At 41.2% G+C, this 19,959-nt stretch overlaps 3 protein-coding genes and 1 non-coding gene across 4 annotated transcripts; 2 read left to right on the forward strand and 2 right to left on the reverse strand.

Moving 5' to 3' along the window:
- Window positions 1–3,303, forward strand: LOC140537108 (la-related protein 6-like). The gene is made up of 3 exons (XM_072659299.1): window positions 1–130; window positions 219–426; window positions 1,914–3,303. Exons 1-3 carry the CDS (start codon window positions 108–110, stop codon window positions 2,907–2,909), a joined length of 1,227 nt encoding a protein of 408 aa, XP_072515400.1. The 5' UTR covers window positions 1–107; the 3' UTR covers window positions 2,910–3,303.
- Window positions 3,304–3,785: 482 nt separating this feature from the next.
- On the reverse strand, window positions 3,786–10,058 carry phax (phosphorylated adaptor for RNA export). The gene is made up of 5 exons (XM_072659300.1): window positions 9,937–10,058; window positions 8,675–9,291; window positions 7,365–7,485; window positions 6,894–6,977; window positions 3,786–6,686 (listed from the first exon to the last, which is right to left on the reverse strand). Exons 1-5 carry the CDS (start codon window positions 10,042–10,044, stop codon window positions 6,417–6,419), a joined length of 1,200 nt encoding a protein of 399 aa, XP_072515401.1. The 5' UTR covers window positions 10,045–10,058; the 3' UTR covers window positions 3,786–6,416.
- Window positions 10,059–10,417: 359 nt separating this feature from the next.
- On the reverse strand, window positions 10,418–10,489 carry trnam-cau (transfer RNA methionine (anticodon CAU)). The gene has a single exon. It is a non-coding gene; the product is annotated as a tRNA-Met (tRNA).
- Window positions 10,490–11,378: 889 nt separating this feature from the next.
- Window positions 11,379–19,865, forward strand: aldh7a1 (aldehyde dehydrogenase 7 family, member A1). Its single transcript, XM_072659262.1, has 18 exons — window positions 11,379–11,592; window positions 13,235–13,288; window positions 13,486–13,551; window positions 13,772–13,852; window positions 13,973–14,096; window positions 14,885–15,017; window positions 15,125–15,169; window positions 15,358–15,435; window positions 16,511–16,608; window positions 16,731–16,772; window positions 17,027–17,121; window positions 17,375–17,459; window positions 17,695–17,801; window positions 18,118–18,234; window positions 18,320–18,417; window positions 18,533–18,606; window positions 18,704–18,779; window positions 19,465–19,865. Exons 1-18 carry the CDS (start codon window positions 11,398–11,400, stop codon window positions 19,517–19,519), a joined length of 1,623 nt encoding a protein of 540 aa, XP_072515363.1. The 5' UTR covers window positions 11,379–11,397; the 3' UTR covers window positions 19,520–19,865.
- Window positions 19,866–19,959: the final 94 nt, after the last annotated feature.

Consider the following 19,959-nt stretch of genomic DNA (forward strand, 5'->3'; position numbering starts at 1 on the left):
GAGTAAAAGCAACTCAAAACCACAGGATTATAATTCAGCATTATTAAACCGACAGTGGAGAGAGAGAGCCAGACGGAGAGCCAGACTCCTCTTAATCAGAAGAGAGAATGGACAGCATTAGCAATATTAAGTAAGCTATTCTGTGTTGTGCTTCTTTGCAGTACTTCTTTAAAAATTACTGTCATTACAATGCATCATGCTCTGTTTGACCTCCTCAGATTTTTTCCATTTTCCAACGAGAATGATGAAGATATAGACCCTGAAGACTGGGTACCTCCGAATGCTGCTCTCATTCAAAAAATGGTCTTACAGATTGAACACTATCTCTCTGATGAGAACTTGGCTAAGGATGCTTTCCTTTTGAAACATGTAAGGAGGAATAAGATGGGATATGTCAACATCAAACTGCTGACATCTTTTAAAAAGGTAAGATGATTCCTCCTTCAAACAGATATCCACCTTGTATTGGGATGATGAGTTTAGTTGAGGATGTGGCTCATAATGTAATGATGTTTTGTAATACAGTGGTGAATAATGTATTTCTGGATTTATAAATGACTTATTAATAAAGTGATTCTTTAAAGAGTTCAAAAGTAAGAGACCACCCTCCCTTTATTTCATTTTCAGTCAAAATGCCCATTAAAGCAGCAATATGCGAGAATTAATGTTTCTTGCTCCTGGGCTCCCCCTACAGTCAGGTTACACAGCGTTATTCAGTTCTTGTGAGTGTTTTTACCAGTGTTACATAGGGTAGTTAGCAGTGTGCAGAGCCAGGAGTGGCAACAACAGAGATGCTGTTCCCTTATTACAGTCAGTGGTGCATCACAACGTTTTTGAAGCTGTTATTTTTATTTAAATTCCACATAATGTTGCTTTAAGTACAAGATATTCATTCATTTAACACAGAAGCCTCTGTAGGTAGCTTCTTTCACACAGCTAAAGTTATGTCTGTATAACTGGAACATTTTCTGCATCTCCCCAAACACATTTAATGATGTTGAGGTCTGGACTCTGGGGTGGTCAGATTTGATTTGCAAATGTTCTTCTTAATGATCTGTTTCCATTTCTCAGTAAGGGCTTCTTGATCAGCTCTACATCATTTCAGTCATACAGTGTTGAGTTGTGGACAGGAAAACCTGAAATTCTTTTCAGATCTTAAAAAGATCTGGAATCCCAGTGTCTCTATATCTGTTATCTATTATTAATTATATCTGTAACTATATCTGATCTCTCTGAATTAACTTATGAAATAACATAATAGCTGATGGACTGGAGATCAAATAAATGAAGGTGGTTTCTGTGGATGTTTTAAAAGTACTGTAAAAAAAAAAAGCAACAGCAGAAAATTGAAACACATGGGCAAAGAATTAAACGCATAAGAAGATGGGCAACACAGATGTGTAACATTAAAATGTAAAGTTGTTTTATAATACAGTCTGGTCCATAAGTATTTGGACAGTGGCAATTTATGGACAATGCATTTGCCAATGAATTTTGTGTTTAACAAACATTTTGCACAAACTGCTTAGGATGTACAGCCATTTTCTCTAGTCCCTCAATTTTCACAGGCCCAATAATTGGACAGTTGATAGGTTTCATGGCTAGGTGAGGCCTGTTCCATCCTTACATGCCTAAGTGTAAAGACCTTTATTTTCTATTTTGATTCAGTCAAATGCTGCAAAGATGACAGAACAGCACTTCAGAGTACAGAACAGTATTGATCCAAAACATACTGCAAAAGCAACCCTAGACTTTCTTAAAGAAAAGAAATGGAAGGTTCTTAAATTGCTCAGCTGACCATAACTCAAATCATGAAATTTGTGTCACTTTACAAATACTTATTGACTGTATATTGATGAGGGGCTCAGAGAAATTCATATGGTAAGACTAACGACTTTTTAATCCATTTCCAGATGAAGCATTTGACAAAAGACTGGCGGGTAACGGCTTATGCCTTACGCCACTCTTCAAAACTGGAGGTAAATGAGGAAGGAAATAAGGTGCGTAGGAAAGATCCTGTTCCGGAGTCCGTTCTTGCACAGGTGCCAAGCAAGCTTCTGCTGGTATGGAACATCCCAGATTCTCCAATTACTGAGGACACATCAGTTCCTCGTAAGAGCACAATGGAGATGGCCATTGCAATGCTGGAACCGTTCGGAAGCATCACCACAGTGCGCGTCAACCGACCAGGTAGGGAGCTTCCACCTGAGATTCAGAAATACGGAGACAGGTACCCTGAGCTCCTCAAAGAGGAGAGTGTACTGGTGGAGTTTGAGGATTTGGAAGGTGCTGGCTGCGCTCATGACCAGCTGTCCCAGTCTGAAGGCAGCCTGAGAGTGCTCCTAGTAGGTAGAGCATCCAAGAAGAAAGTTATAGAGGCAGACAGAAGGAACAGTAAGCATATCTCCATTCTGAACCGGCGTATGGAGCAGTTGCAGTCTCGTGGTGAAGACTCATCGGCCTGCAGCTCTTCTGAATCAGAGTTTGCCTCTTCCTCACCACTGCACATCCCTCGCTTTGCCTCTGGCCAGGTGTGCAGCAGCCCACGCTCCAGTCCACGATCTGCCCACGTACCACAACCAGCCTCTCGGGTGTCTGTGCTCTTGGCCTCTGAGGTCTGGGGAAGTCCTGACACCAGTCCTGAAATGGGACGGCACAACTTCCTGGACCGTTCACCAGACTGCGAGTCCCCTTCTAGGAGCCCCTGGGTACAGAAGCGCAAGCTGGCTGCCATCCAAATCCCAGCTTTGGAGGGAACCTCTAAACACAGCCAGATGAATGAAAGAAGAGTCCTAAATGGGGACACGTTGCCACCTGGGGTCCTTCGCCTGCCTTATGGTCCAGATGGGAGCAAAGGTTTTCATGCCATTATAGCTAGAAAAAGACTTCAGCAGTCTATGAAAATATAAAAATCATTAGTTCTTTAAAGAAATGGTCAAGCTGTGAAGGCTTTCAGTAGCCATACCACATGTCCAACTTTGGCTTATGATGCCTAGATGACAAAAATTAATCTTATGCTGTACATATTTTAAGTGTTGTTCAATTATACACAGACTCAGGCTCAACAGCCTAAGACTGTAGCTGCGTTCCAAAGCCTAGGCTGCACTTCTCAGCCTCAACATCATAGAAGGCTATTTCAAAGTAAAGAACCCTTTGTATACAGCCTACTTTTGGAGCAATTTGTAGGACTCACAGTCACCCAAAATTTTCTGCACACATACAACGCAGGAGGAAAGTCCTCAGTTGCAGCCTAGGCTTTGGAATGCAGCTAGTAACACTATGGTCTGAGAATCGCAAGTTCAAATCCTGGGTCATGCTGCTTTGCCATCAGCAGCCAGAGCCTGAGAGAGCACAACTGGGTATGCTCTCTCTGGGTGGGTAGACGCTGTTCTTTTCCCTCATTACTCTCATTCTTGATGCTGGCTGGCACAAACGTCTGTGGACTGATATATCAGACCTAGGGATCCGGCACTTTTTTCTGAACATGCTGGTTGTCCAGCGATGCTACATTGGTGGTAGTGGCTGACTTTACAGGTGTCAGAGGAGGCATGTTCTTGTCCTCATTTTCCTAGTGTCTGTTGCATTGCAAGGGTTGGGGTCCTAGTCCGAGTGAGTGGCTGGTTTAATTGGCTCAAAATGTATATAAAAATAAAATAAAATGAAAAAAAAAAAAATTAATGAGAAGTTGCCATGTTTTATTTTCAGTCCACTGGAGAAAAAATTTTAGCTTTCCCCTTCTGGGTGCAGAGAGAGTTTAAACACAAATCTCCCTCCTTCTATCAGAGATGACTCATCTCCCAGAGCACTTTTCTGAAGTATTCTCAACCTCTCTTAGCCTGTGAATGTTGCTCTAAAGCTACACCCACAGACATCAATATTCATGCCCTGTTACTAAATATGGTGAACTTTTGGGTAGTCTTAAAAGAAGATGATGTTCATACACATACACTAGGTGGACAAAAGTACTGAGACACCTGCTAATTCATTGCTTCTTCTGAAATGAAGGTTATTTGTCTCATCTGTCCAGGGAAGGCTTTTGGAGCATTGTCATGAGGACTGCATTCAGCAACAAGAGCGTTAGTAAGGTCAAGATGTTGGATGATCACCACCCCACCCCAAACTCCCACTAAAATGTATTGACTTTATACCCCTTAAGCCCTTGCCTGGCATTAGGCAGCATGGTGCCACTAGGTTCAGGTTTATCTACTCCAGAGAGTCCTATTCTGTTGGCAGTTCTCCTCTACAGGGACTAGACGCTGTGTGTGTGCACATCTGCACTCATTAGAAGGGGTGTACACATACATTTGGGCAGACAGAGTATAATTACACATTCTGCATCATTACAATGGAAAAACACTACAATCAGCTCAACAGCACATAAAGCAGTAGTCAAAGAGTTCATATAATGAACACAGACTCATCTGATGGTCTAAGGAACATTAGGAGGTAATGGATTATCAGTTTTGTGAGACCCCTTTTATTCATGGACTGTGTCACGACAGTCTCTGCCCTTATGGTCTCAGGCTTCTGTAACTGTGAGAGATTCTATGCCACTGCCACAATAACGCATCCTAATTTGGACGTGTTGTACCGTATGTCTCCATGACAACTTTTCAGAGTTGTGCTTGCGGAGGCCTTTGGCACTAGTATGTCCCTGAACTACCTGTGAAGAGGTTTAGTCTCATCCAGCAGGCTGAGGAGCTTTGAGAGGCACTCGAATTAACTTTTTTTTTTTGTGTGCAAAAAACCCAAAATGCTTTCTTTTTTTAAATAGTAAAACCAACTGGATCACATAAAATTCATAATTAAGCCGTTGTAGTGACTGTAATTGGAGGAAATGTCTTTTTAATAGTAAGCCATGACAGGAGGTGGAGGAAAAAAAAAGAATGGCTGTGCTTAACTTGACTAGTCATCTATGATGTGAGTTATGAACAGCCTCTTAAACAGCTCTATTGAAACTGTGAAGGGGTTGAATGAGTCAGAATTTTTCCACAATAGACAGGAAATCATCAACTGTTGAACGCAATGTACGCAAGGAGTCTGATCACAAAGATGGGATGGGACAATAGCAAGCAGTTATGACAAAAGAAAATGTGTCAAAGAAAGGAGCGTCTTTAGAGTTTGGATGTGAACAGTATAATCAGTTCAATAAGATCAGTTCAGTACAGATTTCTCACGGACATAAAAAAAAGTACTACCTTTATTTTGCTATTTTATATCTAAAGATCAGGTTTCAGTAGCAAATCTGTCCCTCCTGAGACACATCTTCTAACACCGTGAGAATGCTGAGTGCTTAGTACACGCTTAAAAATAGAGGTGCTTCAAATGGTTCTTTAAGCTTTGCCACAGAAAAAACATTTAGAATACAGAGGTGCGAGTGTGAAGAACCTTTTAAAGGCCTAAGAACCTTCGCTTGATATACACGTTATTCACACTCACACATCTCTACTACAAACATGGCTGTTTATGGACCCAAACATGGTTCTTCTGTTAGGGGTGGGCAACTGTGCAGTGTTTTCTTGCTCAAGCATACCTGATTCAACTCACCTGTTAATTGCAATGCAATGGTTTAGTAGGTTTCCTAAAGTAAGGACATGAGCTAACTGTTCTGGACTGTGGCCCTCAGCTTCCCCACCCCTGTTCTATGGCTTTGCTAAAAAAAACAAAAAACTTTTTTTATATTTCCGAATACACATTAGCTGTAAATTAAGGTTCTCAAGACGAGTGCAATGTTTTCATGCTTAGAATCTGAGTTCTGATAGATTACAATACAATTTCCTCCTTTTTAATGAACATCAATTGCAGAAGCATCTCGAAGAGTGAACAAACTCATAGTGTAGCAACACCAAACAGGCTTCACTGAGATTTTTGAATTTTTTCAGATTTTTTTTTCTGAACACGTTCTGCAGAAGCCTGCAAAATATTTAACTGGGAACAACTTTAATTTAGATGACTACTAGGCTGAACTTGACGTTGTTAAAGAATTTTATACACAGCCATTTTAAAACTAGCAGAGATTATGGAACCAGAGCAAGTGGATCTTTGTAGTAAGCCTTATACTGAGCAATATATTAAGTATAAGGCTATCGATAGTTACACAACTGTCTTCCTAAAAAAGGAACAATACTCCAAAAACTCATGTATACAAGACACTCGTTTTCAGCCGCTCTTAATGCTGCAGTCCAGTTGTGTCCAATTTCTCTTCTAGAGTTGGAGGGTGATTCATTAGTGTCCCCAAAAATATCAGCACCCTAAACCAGGGAGCAAGTCAGGTCAAAGACACGTATCTTAACTGAAAACTAATCGGTTTAACCCACCCGATTGTGATTGTGGGCTAGATTGAAAAACACTGCAGGTTTGCAGTCCTGCTGTGTTGATGACGTCAGTCAGTCATGAAAACACAGCAGCAGCATGCATCAGAAGACTTCAAGGTCATTGGAGTTATAAACTACTGGACTATCCTCTGTGCCGAGTGCAGGCTCTGGCTGGTCCTCAGGAACATCCTCCAGGGATTCCAGTGCTTCATTGGTGTCGCTGGCGAAAGTTTCCCGAGAAACATCATCGTGCTCCTGCAGGTTCAACGTGTTGAGAGCTTGCTTCATCTTCTTGGCAATGACATGCCTCCGCCGCTTCTTGGCCGCTTTTTTGCTGGTACACTCTTTCTGGTTCTCCTCGTAAAATATTTCCTTTAAACACACAATAGGAGTCCACGTTAAGAGTAAAGCACTAACTCTTACTTGTTGGATCAGCAAGGTAGGGTTTACCAGTAATAAATTATTTATAAGGATTGCTTTGAAGTAATAAACCACACAGGAACACCGGACCAAATGTCCTAGTGTGTTCAGCTTCCACATATATTTAATTCCCCAACACCCTTTGCTATGGAAACATACCTTGACCTGGTCATGGGAAATACTGGGAGTGTTCTTCAGCAGGTTGAGATACACCCCTCCAGGGGTTCGCCTTCTACTGCCATCCTGCAGGATAAAAACTTGCTTAAGTTTTCACAGCAGTTTAACGCTACCATATAAGGGCTAAGGGTCAGGCAGCTGTTTTACAACAATGTACAGTGGTGCCCCTCAGTGGCAGCTAGTAGGTACTAATAATGCACTCAAGCAGAACAAACATAGTGGCAAAAAGACATGAATCCAAGAACATAAATAAGAACTGCTCGTCACATTTCAATATTAGTAGTGTGACCCAATAAATCGGACCCTAAACTGGTTTATAGTCTGAAATAAAAAAAATCATAAAGGCTCAATTATGAACTAATGCCCTTTTACAGCATGAATGAAGAACTACTCTTGTCGCTTAAATACAGACAGAAGTAGTTGTCAAAGTCATTCAACTTCGAGGCCCCTTACCACGGTGTAAAGACCTCCGCTTTGCTCAATTGTCGCAGTTTCCGACAGAAGCTCTATTGCTTTCTTTGTGCCGATCACCTTCACAACACGTTCTATTAATTCCCTCTTTGGCTCCATTAACCTTTCAAACAGAATAAAGAGAGACAAGTCAGTTAAATACTACAGTATGATTTGGTGAACAAATTAAAATGTACATTTACATCAAACTAGGGGTGCAACAGTACACTCTGCCTACGAACAGTACACTCTGATATTCTAAACAAAATGTAAATGAAAAAAAATGAATTATACAGCAGCATACGTTATCCAGTTGTATAATACACTGATCAGCCAGAACATGCCCAATACTAAGTATGTCTCTTTAGTGAAGCTGGAGCTGTGTGACGCATGCAAAACATGCTGGATTGGTCTGAGCTGGCTGTTTTCAATTTTAGATTACTAGATTTATTCTCTTTAATGCAAATTGTCGTCCTATGTTTCCACTGCAATATATAACGAGGTTTCAACAGTGTTACATGCCTATATTAAACCAATAGGGCTCTATACTGCTCTACATCAATCTTGGTCCTGGAGAACCACTGTCGTGCACATATAAGAAACTAACTAACAAGGCTAGTCAGTGTGCAAGTCTCTTAACTTAGGTAATAGAACTGGCAGTTAGTGCTCTCCTCCAAGCATACAAAAAGAGGCACTGGCTTAGCTACACGTAGCTCAGAGGAAGCAGTGCAAGACTTCACCCTACCAGCACTGGTGGCATTATTTGATTGGAAGAGTCCTAACTAGTAAGTGGGAATTGGAAACCCCATCCTTTCCATTTCTGACACATAACAAGCACTTTTCAGGTTGATACAAGTGTTTTAGAGCATAGAACAGAAATTCTAATCTTTAACCATAAGACTAATAGTACTCCAGAACCATTGATCTACAACCTTAATAAAATATGTGGTCATGAAATGCATTACAGTGAGTACAGAGGTAGTACAGCTCCTACTGTTCTGTTAGAAACATAAATTAGGGACGAACTTTGCAGTTTGAGTTTTGCCATAAATGTAAGAATATGTGGAAGCAGAATATTGTCATTTTCTGTGCTCATGTATCTGTTGCCATCAAAAAACAAGGGCCAAAAACATACTGTAACTGTTCAGGGCCCAGTGGTCTTAGTTTTAGGATCATTTTACTGGTTAAAAAAGAGAATTGACGTAATGCTCACTCTACCATTTTATCTTTATGTAAAAAGCTTTTAGGAAAACTAGGCCACTTGATTCAGAAATAATCACTGGCTGCACCCATAATATAACCATGTTTCTCACCTATGAGCTATTTCATCAATCACTTTATCCTCAGGGTCCTCCGGAGTAATCTCATAACGTCCCTTGAAGTCCATCTCAGCTCTAGGCCCCAGCCTCTCCTTGGCCGACCGCTTCCTCTTAAGGTGACAGTCGCTCTGCTCTTCCTGTGTTCCATGCTGCATATGTTCCTCTAGCTGGTTGTCCAACATATCTTCCATGCCCTGCTCGTGCTCCTGCTTCTCCTTTTCCATCAGCTTGCGCGCCAGGATGTAGTTGTATGTCTCACTCTGACGGCTGTCCATGCTAATGCCTCCCTCCACGCCCAAGATACCCAGCTCGGCCGCTACAGCGTCCTGATTCTGCTCCTGTACCACAGTGCCCCAGATGTTGTTCACCTTACGGCCTGTGGGCCCTGTTGCAGCCCTGGGACCTCCAAATGGTGCAGGAGGCACGGGGGCCGGGACATTGGAGCACTTCTGACGCTTTCTCCTCCAAAGAGCAGCCTCTTCCTCGGAATCCGAGTTGCTGTCACTGGAGTCGGCCTGGATGGAGCTGCGGTAACTGCTGGCGGATGGAGCCGTAGGTGCTGCGTCTCTACGCTGGAAAAACTGACTTGAAAAGGCTCCTGCAGAGCGCATCTGTAGAAAATAGCCAAACAGATCAACCAGATGCAGAATAAAAGGAGTATTCCAGATGCATGTACAGTTGATTGGCTCTTAAAAATGCACCATTTGCTGTAGCAAACTGTTGGAGTCACCCAAATACCCCTTAAAAGTTTTTATTTTATTTTATTTTAGAGGGAATCCTCAAAGGGAAAGGCCAACAGATTCAAATGCAGTACTGGGGCACTGGCTGAGAAACCGAGACACTTTTGCACACTGGGAATTGAAATCCACACATTTATGCAGTAAATTCAGGTCTATTAAGCACTTAGGAGAAGACTCAGCTTAGCTTGGTCGTGCCTTGACTAACTTAGTGCCAACTTAGCTAGCTTCTGACACGGCGGGGCTGCAGTTTCGCCCTAAAGATCTTTGCAAAGCAGCATGGAAAAGGTCTTCCTGCACAAATCTTAGCAAGCACACACAGGCACGGAGCTATTTCACTGAGTTTATACGGGCAGGCTGCAGTGCTAACGTTCATTTGACGTTAAAGACTTAAGGACATGGAGGTAACTAGCTAAAATACTAAAGTTCACGTTAAGCTAGCCGACCAACACGCCAACCTCATCCAGCTCAGAGCGTTAGAAGTCAGCTCTGGACACGAGCTAGAGAACACGTCCTGACCTGGTGTCGGTCGTCTGAAGCCGCCAGCATTTCGGGCTCTGACTCGGACCCACTGATCTCTCCATCCTCCAGATCCTCCATTGTGTCTCTGTTGCTATCACCCGCCATTTCTCCCACTCGGAAGTTTGGCGTAGTTACTCACGTACAACGTCATCGGCGCGGCTGCTGATTGGATAAAATGACTTTACCGTTAACATTAGTCTTTAATATTATTTTAAAAAAATAAAAAACACGTACATTACATTACATTAACCACAACTGCAACATTAATTAATGTAAATATAAATATAATTATAATACTATATAAAAATATAAATATTTAATTGACGTTGGCGTTGTATTATTTTTTTTAATTGTTTTTTATTATTGAACAGAGCGCAGTAAAACCAGCATTTGTCACTAGAAACGTCTTTATACAAAAGAATGAAATTACGAAACGATATAGACCTTAGAAAATAAAAACGAGACAGTGAAAAAGGATTAGCAGAGGATGGTTTCGATCCATCGACCTCTGGGTTATGGGCCCAGCACGCTTCCGCTGCGCCACTCTGCTGTGGCTATGGGAGGCGACCTAACTACCTGATATGCTGGTAATACCGTACAGCTCGTGTTGCGCAGCCATATTGAGAAGGTCACGTTGCTACTGCGCGACAGTTTAAGTTAACACTGCTCCAGGGGAAGTGAAAGCAGAACAGGAATGTGAGATTGGACACCATGTTATGTTCTGCTTTCAGTAAACACCAAAACCTGTTTCAATACCAGTTATTTTTTACTCCATAACTGCGGCAAGCGCCAACTTCACCAGAGAGGCAGCGCTGGGACCCCAAGGCACACTGGGAAATGTAGTGCAAATATACATACAGAACAACGCAGTTTCTAACTTGCTAAGGCAGTTGTACATTTTCATTTTAAGGACCCTTAGTGTGGAAAACTGAATTTATCTTACTGGAAATTGACATCAAGACGTTTTAAAGTTTAAAAACAAATCCACACACCCCATATGTGGAAACTAAGCTGTAAAATAGCCTTTGTTAAAATCACTGTTATCAACACTGTGACTCTGATCAAATACTTATAGATCTGACTATATATCATCCTTAATTCGTGACACGCTTAATGCTGGGGGATACATACCCCTCTACCCCATGTCTACCAGTAGGCGTGGTGCCCAATGGTGCTCGAGAGAGCCCTATTCTAATGATTAATACCCTTCTACAGGGACTAGACAAGCGGTGTGTCTGTGCATGTGCACATATGTGTCAGCAACTGGTGCAACTTAAGGTAGCAGAATGCATTCAATAGAAGGGGTGTCCACAAACACTTACACATACAGTGTGCAACTCAGTGGGCACATGCAAGGGGAGGGTGGGGATCCAGCCAATCAGGAGTGTCCCTGTCCAGTGGGCCTTGTCCCTCCTCCAGCCACGCGCGCACACGCAGCCCTACACTAGGCTTTTCAGCATGCAGCGCGTTCTGGTGCTCACCGCGCTTCGGCACTCAGCCCTCACTGCTAAAGTCCGCTCTGTCCGCTTACAGCCGTCTGCAGCCATGTCTACACTCCTGATCAACCAGCCCAAATACGCCTGGCTTAAAGAACTGGGTCTGGGCGAAGACAACGACGGCGTTTACAACGGCACCTGGGGAGGCAAAGGCGAGGTAAGCCTAGAAGATTAGGCGCGTGGCTGCAGCAGGACTTCTAAATATATATGAGGGCTGAAAAAAGAGGGGTGCGGAAAGCAGCGGAGGCCTACCAGAGCCTGTGCTGGTATGAAGACTCGGTTATATGTTATAGAAAACTGGCAGGCAAGGTCTGCCAACACCAACACGGACCTGACCCCCTGGGCTTAATGTTAAACCTGCTGTCATTTTAGCAAACAGTAATAGCAGCATCGTTGCCCTTGTGTGCACTGAGCTAACATAGCCATACGGTAATTATCAGCGAAATAGTCCCCGTATATAATTATACTCCTCATTTTTCTTGTTAATTCTTTTTATTTAATTGCACGTGTTGTGTGTCTTAATAGCTATAACCTATTCAAGTGTCTTTGCGTTAAAATACAGCTAAGTTGCACTAGCTGCAAAGGGGTTGCTAGCTAGCTAGCTATGTCTAGCAGGACTTCATCCAGTCCTCGACCAATTATAATGAACTATTGTTGCTTAAAACGAACATTTCCACGTTGTATTAAAGCTAAAATAACGTTATCTCACATTTGGAAAGAGTGGTTAACAGGTTAAGGTGCTATTTAATGCTAGTGCTAGCTAACTGGCTTGCTAAGTCACCTGTCTGTGCCTCATAAACCTGCAGTTCAGACCAGTCCAGCTGTCCAACTAAGCCTGAAACGATGTGCAGCTGGTGAGATATTACTGATGCATTGTGCTACATATAAAATAAGCCCTTCATCATGTCTACCTTTCACTATTACACTAAATCCAGTTTATTGAATTTCTCCTTCTTCTGAAGTTTAGGCAGCAGCGACCTCTGCTGGATGATTACAGTGTGGCTGAACCGGAAAGGTTCACCCTCTGTAATAAAATCCATAACTGAGAGCAGAACAAGTTGGCATGTGGAAAGCTCCATGTGCTCCATGCAAAGCATGGCCTTATCAGTGAATAAGCGTGTACTGATGACATTGATTCTGAAGTCAAGAATAAGTATGATTTGTTTGATGTTTTATATGAAGATGTCTTGGTTCAGTTGTAGGACTGTGCAGCAAAGCTATAAGCAATACAAAATCCCCTTTCTTTACTTTCAACCCCCCCAACGTAACTTTCCACCTAAACTATTGAGGGTAGCTTATTGTTTAATCGAGGACAGGATTTATTAACTTGAGGGAACAAAAAGTCTTATTAATTTTTATTAAGGATTGTCTCTACTGTTATTTTTGACTCACAGTTAGAATGTTTGTTCTTTACATTGTGTTATTTATTCATGGATTATTAATGGATCAGTAGAAATGCTCCAAAATGACTTTGAAAAACATCTATATATATTAACTTCCATTCAAATTTAAGGTGTTTTCCTTCTTCCTTTCCAACTTCCTTTTAAAGTTGCCGTTTTGGAAATATGATATTGATATATTGATGATTTAATATGATATATTTGCATGACTGCAATGATGTGTGTAAATTTTACATTCTGACACTAAAGTATGTTAAGTTCAGATTTTTCAGGAGTGTTGCATGAATAGTGTAGGTGGGTTCTGTTTCACCTGTAACTCTTATTGTTGTTTAGTAAGAGGTTAACTATAATATTTTCTCTCTTCTTTATTAAAATTTTTTTTATTTGTTATTTTTTTAGGTGGTCACATCATACTGTCCTGCTAACAACGAGCCTATTGCCAGAGTGCGCCAGGTAACGCTAATTCTGAGTAAATGCATCATGATGTACCCTGCATATTCTTAATGCGCCTTCTTGATGTAATGTGGGATCAGTAACAGAACAGGTCTCAAAGGAAAAGTCCAGAAACATGAATACTGCCCTGACTCTGCACTTCAGTAACTCTAATAATACAATCTTGATGTCTAATATGTGTAAAATATTATTTCTAGGCCACCTTGGCTGAATATGAGGAGACGGTACAGAAAGCACGAGAAGCATGGAAAGTGTGGGCAGATGTAAGTATTGAAAGAACAAAGAAGGAACTCTAAAGCTTGACCCGAAACTAGGTCAACCAAGAGTTGTTACATGAGTTCACATGGCGGTTATCTGTAAATTTTAACAATCAGTCCTTCACGTCTGAGACGTTTTGTTATTCACATGAGCTAATTTCTCCTTCTTTTCTACTCTTTACTCTATAACCTATGCAACACTGTTGCTTTTCTGTTTTTTGTACAGATCCCCGCTCCCAAGAGAGGTGAAATTGTGAGACAGATAGGTGATGCTCTGAGAAAGAAGATCAAAGTTCTTGGCAGCCTGGTATAATTAACTTATACTGTATAACTGTATAATTTACTCACTGAATTCAGACTAGAATTCTGATGGAAATTGAATGTTGGGACTGCGTTGTGTAAAAGCTCTCTGCTGCTTCATTGACAGGTGTCTCTGGAGATGGGGAAGATCTATGTGGAGGGGGTTGGAGAGGTGCAGGAGTATGTTGATGTGTGTGACTACGCCGTTGGGCTCTCGCGCATGATTGGTGGCCCTGTTCTACCCTCTGAAAGTATGTGGTATCAGCTCTGTTAAATCATTCACTTTTATAGTCAGATGTTTACTGATGATAAGTGATGAGTGCAGTGAGTGTAGATTAGAGAAGTGTATACGGGTGTGCGAGCAAACTGGAAAAAACAGTTAGGGGAGCCTTGCTGTATGAAATTAGATCTGGATCATAAGCCTGCGTAACATTAACAAAACATTAGCGTTGAGATGATCTTACTAATACACCATGCAGCATATACAACATGTGCAAACGTTGGTGGACAGCCCTTCTAATGTTGCACCAATTGCTAACACAGAAATGCAAATACACACACACACACACACAGTTTGTGGGGTATAGAAGTATTGCCAATAGAATAGAACCCTCTGGAGAGGATAAGCATGAGCCTGTTGGTACCATGCCTAATGCCAGGCGTGAGCTAGAATGATACAAAGCCTCTCCGCATTTAGCTGTGGAGCAGTGAAACTGTGTTCTCTGGAAAGATGGTGATGGAACATCCTGAACTTACTAACGCTCCTGCAATAAATTTTTTTTACAGCAGGCAGGCACAATAATTTCTTTAGTAGAAAGCATTTCCTGGACTGAAGAGCACAATGAAGATAGTTAAAGATTGAACTGCATTATTTGACTTTTTTTCCATATCAAACAATAATTCAAAATGCTCATGTGAAAACATGACAGATAACAGTTGTAACTAATTGCTTAGAGGCCCTATTTGCATTGCAGAGATTGTGGAGCCCTAATGGATTGATATGTAAATAAGTCACTAAGCATCCCTGCACTAATTTCAGGACCAGGCCATGCCCTGATTGAGCAGTGGAACCCAGTGGGCCTGGTGGGCATTATAACTGCCTTTAACTTCCCTGTGGCGGTGTATGGCTGGAATAATGCTATTGCGCTTATCTGTGGCAACGTCTGTCTTTGGTGAGTCTGCTAAATCTTCATTTTCACATGAAGAGGTTTTTTGATTCTGGGTAAAGCGGAGTTAATGTCCCATGTAAACACAAAAAAAATTACTTTTTTCCTTGTAGGAAAGGAGCTCCAACCACACCTCTTACCAGTGTAGCTGTTACAAAGTGAGTGCGTTTTTTTTCTTTTTTTTTTTTTTAAACCCTTGTTCTGTTTACATACGTTAACATGGAATTTCTATTGGCACAATATAAATTTATAAATTCATTGCTAATTCAAGTTTGATCGTTCTTTTACGTTCTTCTCTCTCTCTCCTCTCTCTCGTGTATGTGCGTGCGTACGTGTACACATGCAGGATTGTGGCAGAGGTGCTGGAGCAGAATAACCTGCCAGGTGCTATCTGCTCTATGACGTGTGGTGGAGCTGACATTGGGTAAGAGCATGGTTGCGGTTTCTTCAGTGTTTACTGTGAGCTAAGTTATCTTTTGGAAAGAGACGCTTGTGTCGTTTCGGACTTGAGAACTTTGACCTTAAATTAAGTTTTAGATGTGACCCAATAACTGTTCAAGGCTACGCACTCAAGGATATTATGTGTGCCATTTCTACTATGTTCCAACTTGTAGTACAAGATCCAAAACCGGGTTTAAGCAATGAGGCCCCCGAGCACCCACTTGCCAAAGTGTTTTTAAGTGTTCAGTTGTCTTGTCCAGAGGGGTGTCTTTTCATGTATTAGTAGGTAACTGTCATTAACAATGTAGTTGAATAATCATATGTATTCGAATTGCGTCCTATCTACACTGCACAAGTTGCTACTTGCAGGGAAGGCAGGAATAAGGGGGAGCGCATTTTCATTTGGAGAACACACACCCTTTAGTTAGTTAGCCTCAGTGTGCTAAACACAGCAAGACAAGCACACTCTGTAATGTAAAATGTGTTTTGGGAATTTTGAACAAAACGGAAAACAGCTGTTTTGTCTGCCAGTAAGCTTTGGTGCTAAATTCACATTTTTACCTTTATTTTTGGTTGTTGATAGCCATGTAGCTGTTAGTTTGCTAGCAGCTGAAAAAAGTAATGTTGTGTAAAGTTGTCAGCAGTTACCTTACAGATGAAGAAGACTAGACTAAAGCCCAGCAAAATGAATGGTTAGGTTTTTTTGTTTTTGTTTGTTTTTTTGTTTTTTTTGTATTATCATTTTAAATAGACTGCTGCTTTTGCTGAAACGTACAGTCCACAATTTTGTCACAGTAAAAAGGGAAATGGGCATTTTCTACTGCCCATTGTGACCTGATGATGACTGTAATGCCCAAAGTTGACTCATGTTCACACAATCTATCAGACCTCTGATTGCCATATAACTAACTTCTCTTCATATTAATAAAGTAATGGAATGGGCCTTAAGATGTCATCTGGGATTTCCTGAGGGCAAATACACTGGTTAGGGATATTGTTGAGTGCTTCCTAACTTAAGCTCATGGTTAGGGTTTGATTGTTTATCTGGTTGTCTGTAGCACTGCGTTAGCTAAAGATGAGCGGGTCGACCTGGTGTCATTCACCGGCAGCACTCATGTGGGCAAACAGGTGGCCCTGATGGTGCAGGAGAGGTTTGGTAAGCATCCTATATTAGTTTGCATATAATGTTTTCTTCATACATCATTGCATTAAATGTATTTACCATGTTTCCACTATAAGGTACCATAGGTCACTTAATGGGTTGTATTTTCCGATTAGGTCGCCAGTTGCTAGAGCTGGGAGGAAACAATGCCATCATTGGTAAGTCACTCTTTCATAAGTCATATGGACATTACCCATTATAATATCATGGTTATTTCTTTTCCTGTTGGAAAGTTGGAATGGCCAAACTGCACCAGCATAAATGCCATTATTAGTCAATTCTGAAATATCTAAATCTCTAAATCATGTATTTATGATTCAAACCGTGTAAGTGCTGATGCTGTGATGCATGCATCCTAAACTCCAAGTGCTTGACTGGTTGTGAGAACTGAAAGTTTGTCTCTGCTCATCAGCTTTTGAGGATGCTGATCTAAACCTGGTGGTGCCTTCAGCTCTCTTTGCCTCAGTGGGAACTGCAGGCCAGCGGTGCACCACAACCAGGAGACTGGTGAGTCATGCCTTGGCAACAGAAGCACTTACTTAAGCACCATTGATTATTTATAATGAGACTGTACATATGTGAATCTAATATTGCAAATCAGACATTTTTTAGTGTAGTTCAATTTGTATTAGTTGCCATAAAGTTCCCATCAAAATGTCTGGCAGTAAAAATCACTGGTAGATAGAAGACAAAAAATCCATTTTTATTTAAAGCTTTTGCTTGAGGTGTATAAACTACCTCTGCTTTCTGCGTTCACTAGTTTCTACATGAGAGTGTTCATGATGAGGTTGTGGAGAGGTTAGCCAAAGCCTACAAGCAAGTCAGAATTGGGGACCCCTGGGACCGTAAGTCATGTTGTCTATATATATATATATATTGTTGGCATGATGGCCCGCAAACCAACCATAAAACATAAGGGAGGGAAAGATTTTACCTTTTAGTTTCAAGAGCCAGATTCTTGAAGGGAAAAGGGAAAAGTTATTTTTATCTAAAAAGAACAGCAGCCAGGAATGTAGAGATTTGTGAGTGTATTGTGTTTCGTAGTAAAAAACAGAAATGGGAACATGTATCTGTCTACAGCTAGTACTCTGTACGGACCACTTCACACCAAGCAAGCTGTTCAGCAGTACCTGGCTGCCGTAGAGAAGGCGAAACAGCAGGGCGGCACTCTTGTGTGTGGTGGAAAGGTACAGTGCTGCACTTTAAACAGTTTTATAGTGTGTTTGCATCACATGACAGCCTTGATTTATTGAACCATCTGCAGAACTCACTAATACTCAATATGGAGCTTAGTATGACCGTTTGTGATTTGTAAAGGGCTCATTTGTGTTTGTCTTCTGAAATGATCAATATTGCAAAAGTTGGATTTGTGTAGTGCAGCCCTAGAAGTGATCTCTCTATAATATTATTTTGTGGTAGAATAAACCTGTACAGACTAAAATAGAAGTTAAAGGAATTAACTTCTGTTAAATGAACATTTCTGCTTCTCAATTTCTTGATCAGGTGATGGATCGCCCTGGAAACTATGTGGAGCCTACCATCTTCACTGGGCTGGCCCACGATGCCCCCATTGTTCACACAGAGACCTTTGTGCCCATTCTTTATGTGATGAAATTTAAGGTAGATGGTTTTGTTTATTTTTCCTACAACAATGTCAGTTTCGTGGTCCCATTTTATTACTTAAAATACTTTTTTTTACCCTCAGACCGAGGACGAGGCCTTTGCCTGGAATAATGAAGTCAAGCAAGGCCTTTCCAGCAGCATCTTCACAAAGGACATGGGCAGAGTGTTCCGCTGGCTAGGGTAAGAGCTGGTGCAGCTGATGAAGTAGCACAGCAAGGAAAGAAGACTCTCATTCACATGTGTATTAATGTAAAGTTGTTGCTGGCGATTGAGATGGAGATTGGTTTCTCCACAGACCCAAAGGCTCCGACTGTGGCATCGTCAACGTCAACATTCCAACCAGTGGAGCTGAGATCGGAGGAGCTTTTGGTGGGTGTATTTGCACTTTTTTGTCTTGTATTGTTAGAGGGATGTTGGTTGTTGGATGTTAGTTTGATATCAGTTGCTAACGTGTGTGTGTGTTTAGGAGGGGAGAAGCACACTGGAGGAGGACGTGAGTCAGGCAGCGACTCATGGAAGCAGTATATGAGGAGGTCCACATGGTAAGTGTTCAAGCATTTTACTCCAGCTGTGTTTCCCTTAGATGGTTGGGTGGTAACTTGGTGCTATTATTATAGTATGTGATGCCATAGAGATACCAGAGTAGCATCAATATAGTGAATAGTTTCTAAAAAGGCCCAGATAGGTCTGCTTTTGATATCTTCCCCTATTTTTGTTTTCGTTTTGTCTGCAAACATCCAGAAGGGGGAGCTCTTGTATATTTTTGTGAAGCCTCCCCATGGTAACATTTCAGTTTGCATTTTTTTCTGTGGGCCAACAAAATCTGTGATTTAAAGCCCACTGTGATGCGAAATGCTTCACCCTAGCACGCCTCTCCCACACACTGCTGTCCATGATCAGATCCTCTGATCCAAAATTCCATGATGAATTGACAAATAGAAATGACTAGAAATAAATTATTTGATTTCCATTGAATGTTTTTTTTTCTTTCTTTTGTAAAGTTGTTGTTTTGGAGATTTCTGAGGTTTTTGTCTGATTTGAAAATAGATTGAGAATAGAGCTTTGGTCTAACAGCATGTACCAAAAACCAATACTATGCAGCAAGCATTTGTAATGAGAAACACAGTTTATCCTTCAGTGTTCACTGCATATTATTTAATTAAAACTAATAAAAACTACAGATGCGTTTATAAAGAGTATTAAATCTTTTTTTTCCCCCACACACAGCACCATCAACTACAGTAAGGACCTCCCACTGGCACAAGGAATCAAGTTTGAGTAACTGGAAGCTAAACAACGAATGGTATCTGAACAGAACCGTGGCAAAAAAAAAAAAAAACACTAACACTTTCAGCTTTGCAAATTCACTAATCTAGATTATATTCCTAAACTGCAGCAATTTCGAGTGTCCGGTTAGAATAGTCAGTTTGATGTTTGTTTGAACTCATTGATTAACGGTTAAAGGTTTAATTGTTATAGAAAAAAGCCTAATGTCCTACAAAAGGTATATAAAAAAAACTTGCCGGTCTAGTAATGTGAACTGTTTTTCTAAGCACTTATCTGTCGGCGGTACCTGAAATAGCAGGTGCTTTTATACAAATAAATCTTGCCTTTATTTTTGAAGGAAATATCTGGACTGTGTTTTGTATCTGTCTTGTTATTTATGGTTGCACATTGCAAAGCACATGGAGTACCACAGCACCACAGTCTGTGACTCCATTG

Source organism: Salminus brasiliensis, chromosome 16 (genome assembly GCF_030463535.1).
Source record: "Salminus brasiliensis chromosome 16, fSalBra1.hap2, whole genome shotgun sequence".
NCBI lineage: Eukaryota > Metazoa > Chordata > Actinopteri > Characiformes > Bryconidae > Salminus > Salminus brasiliensis.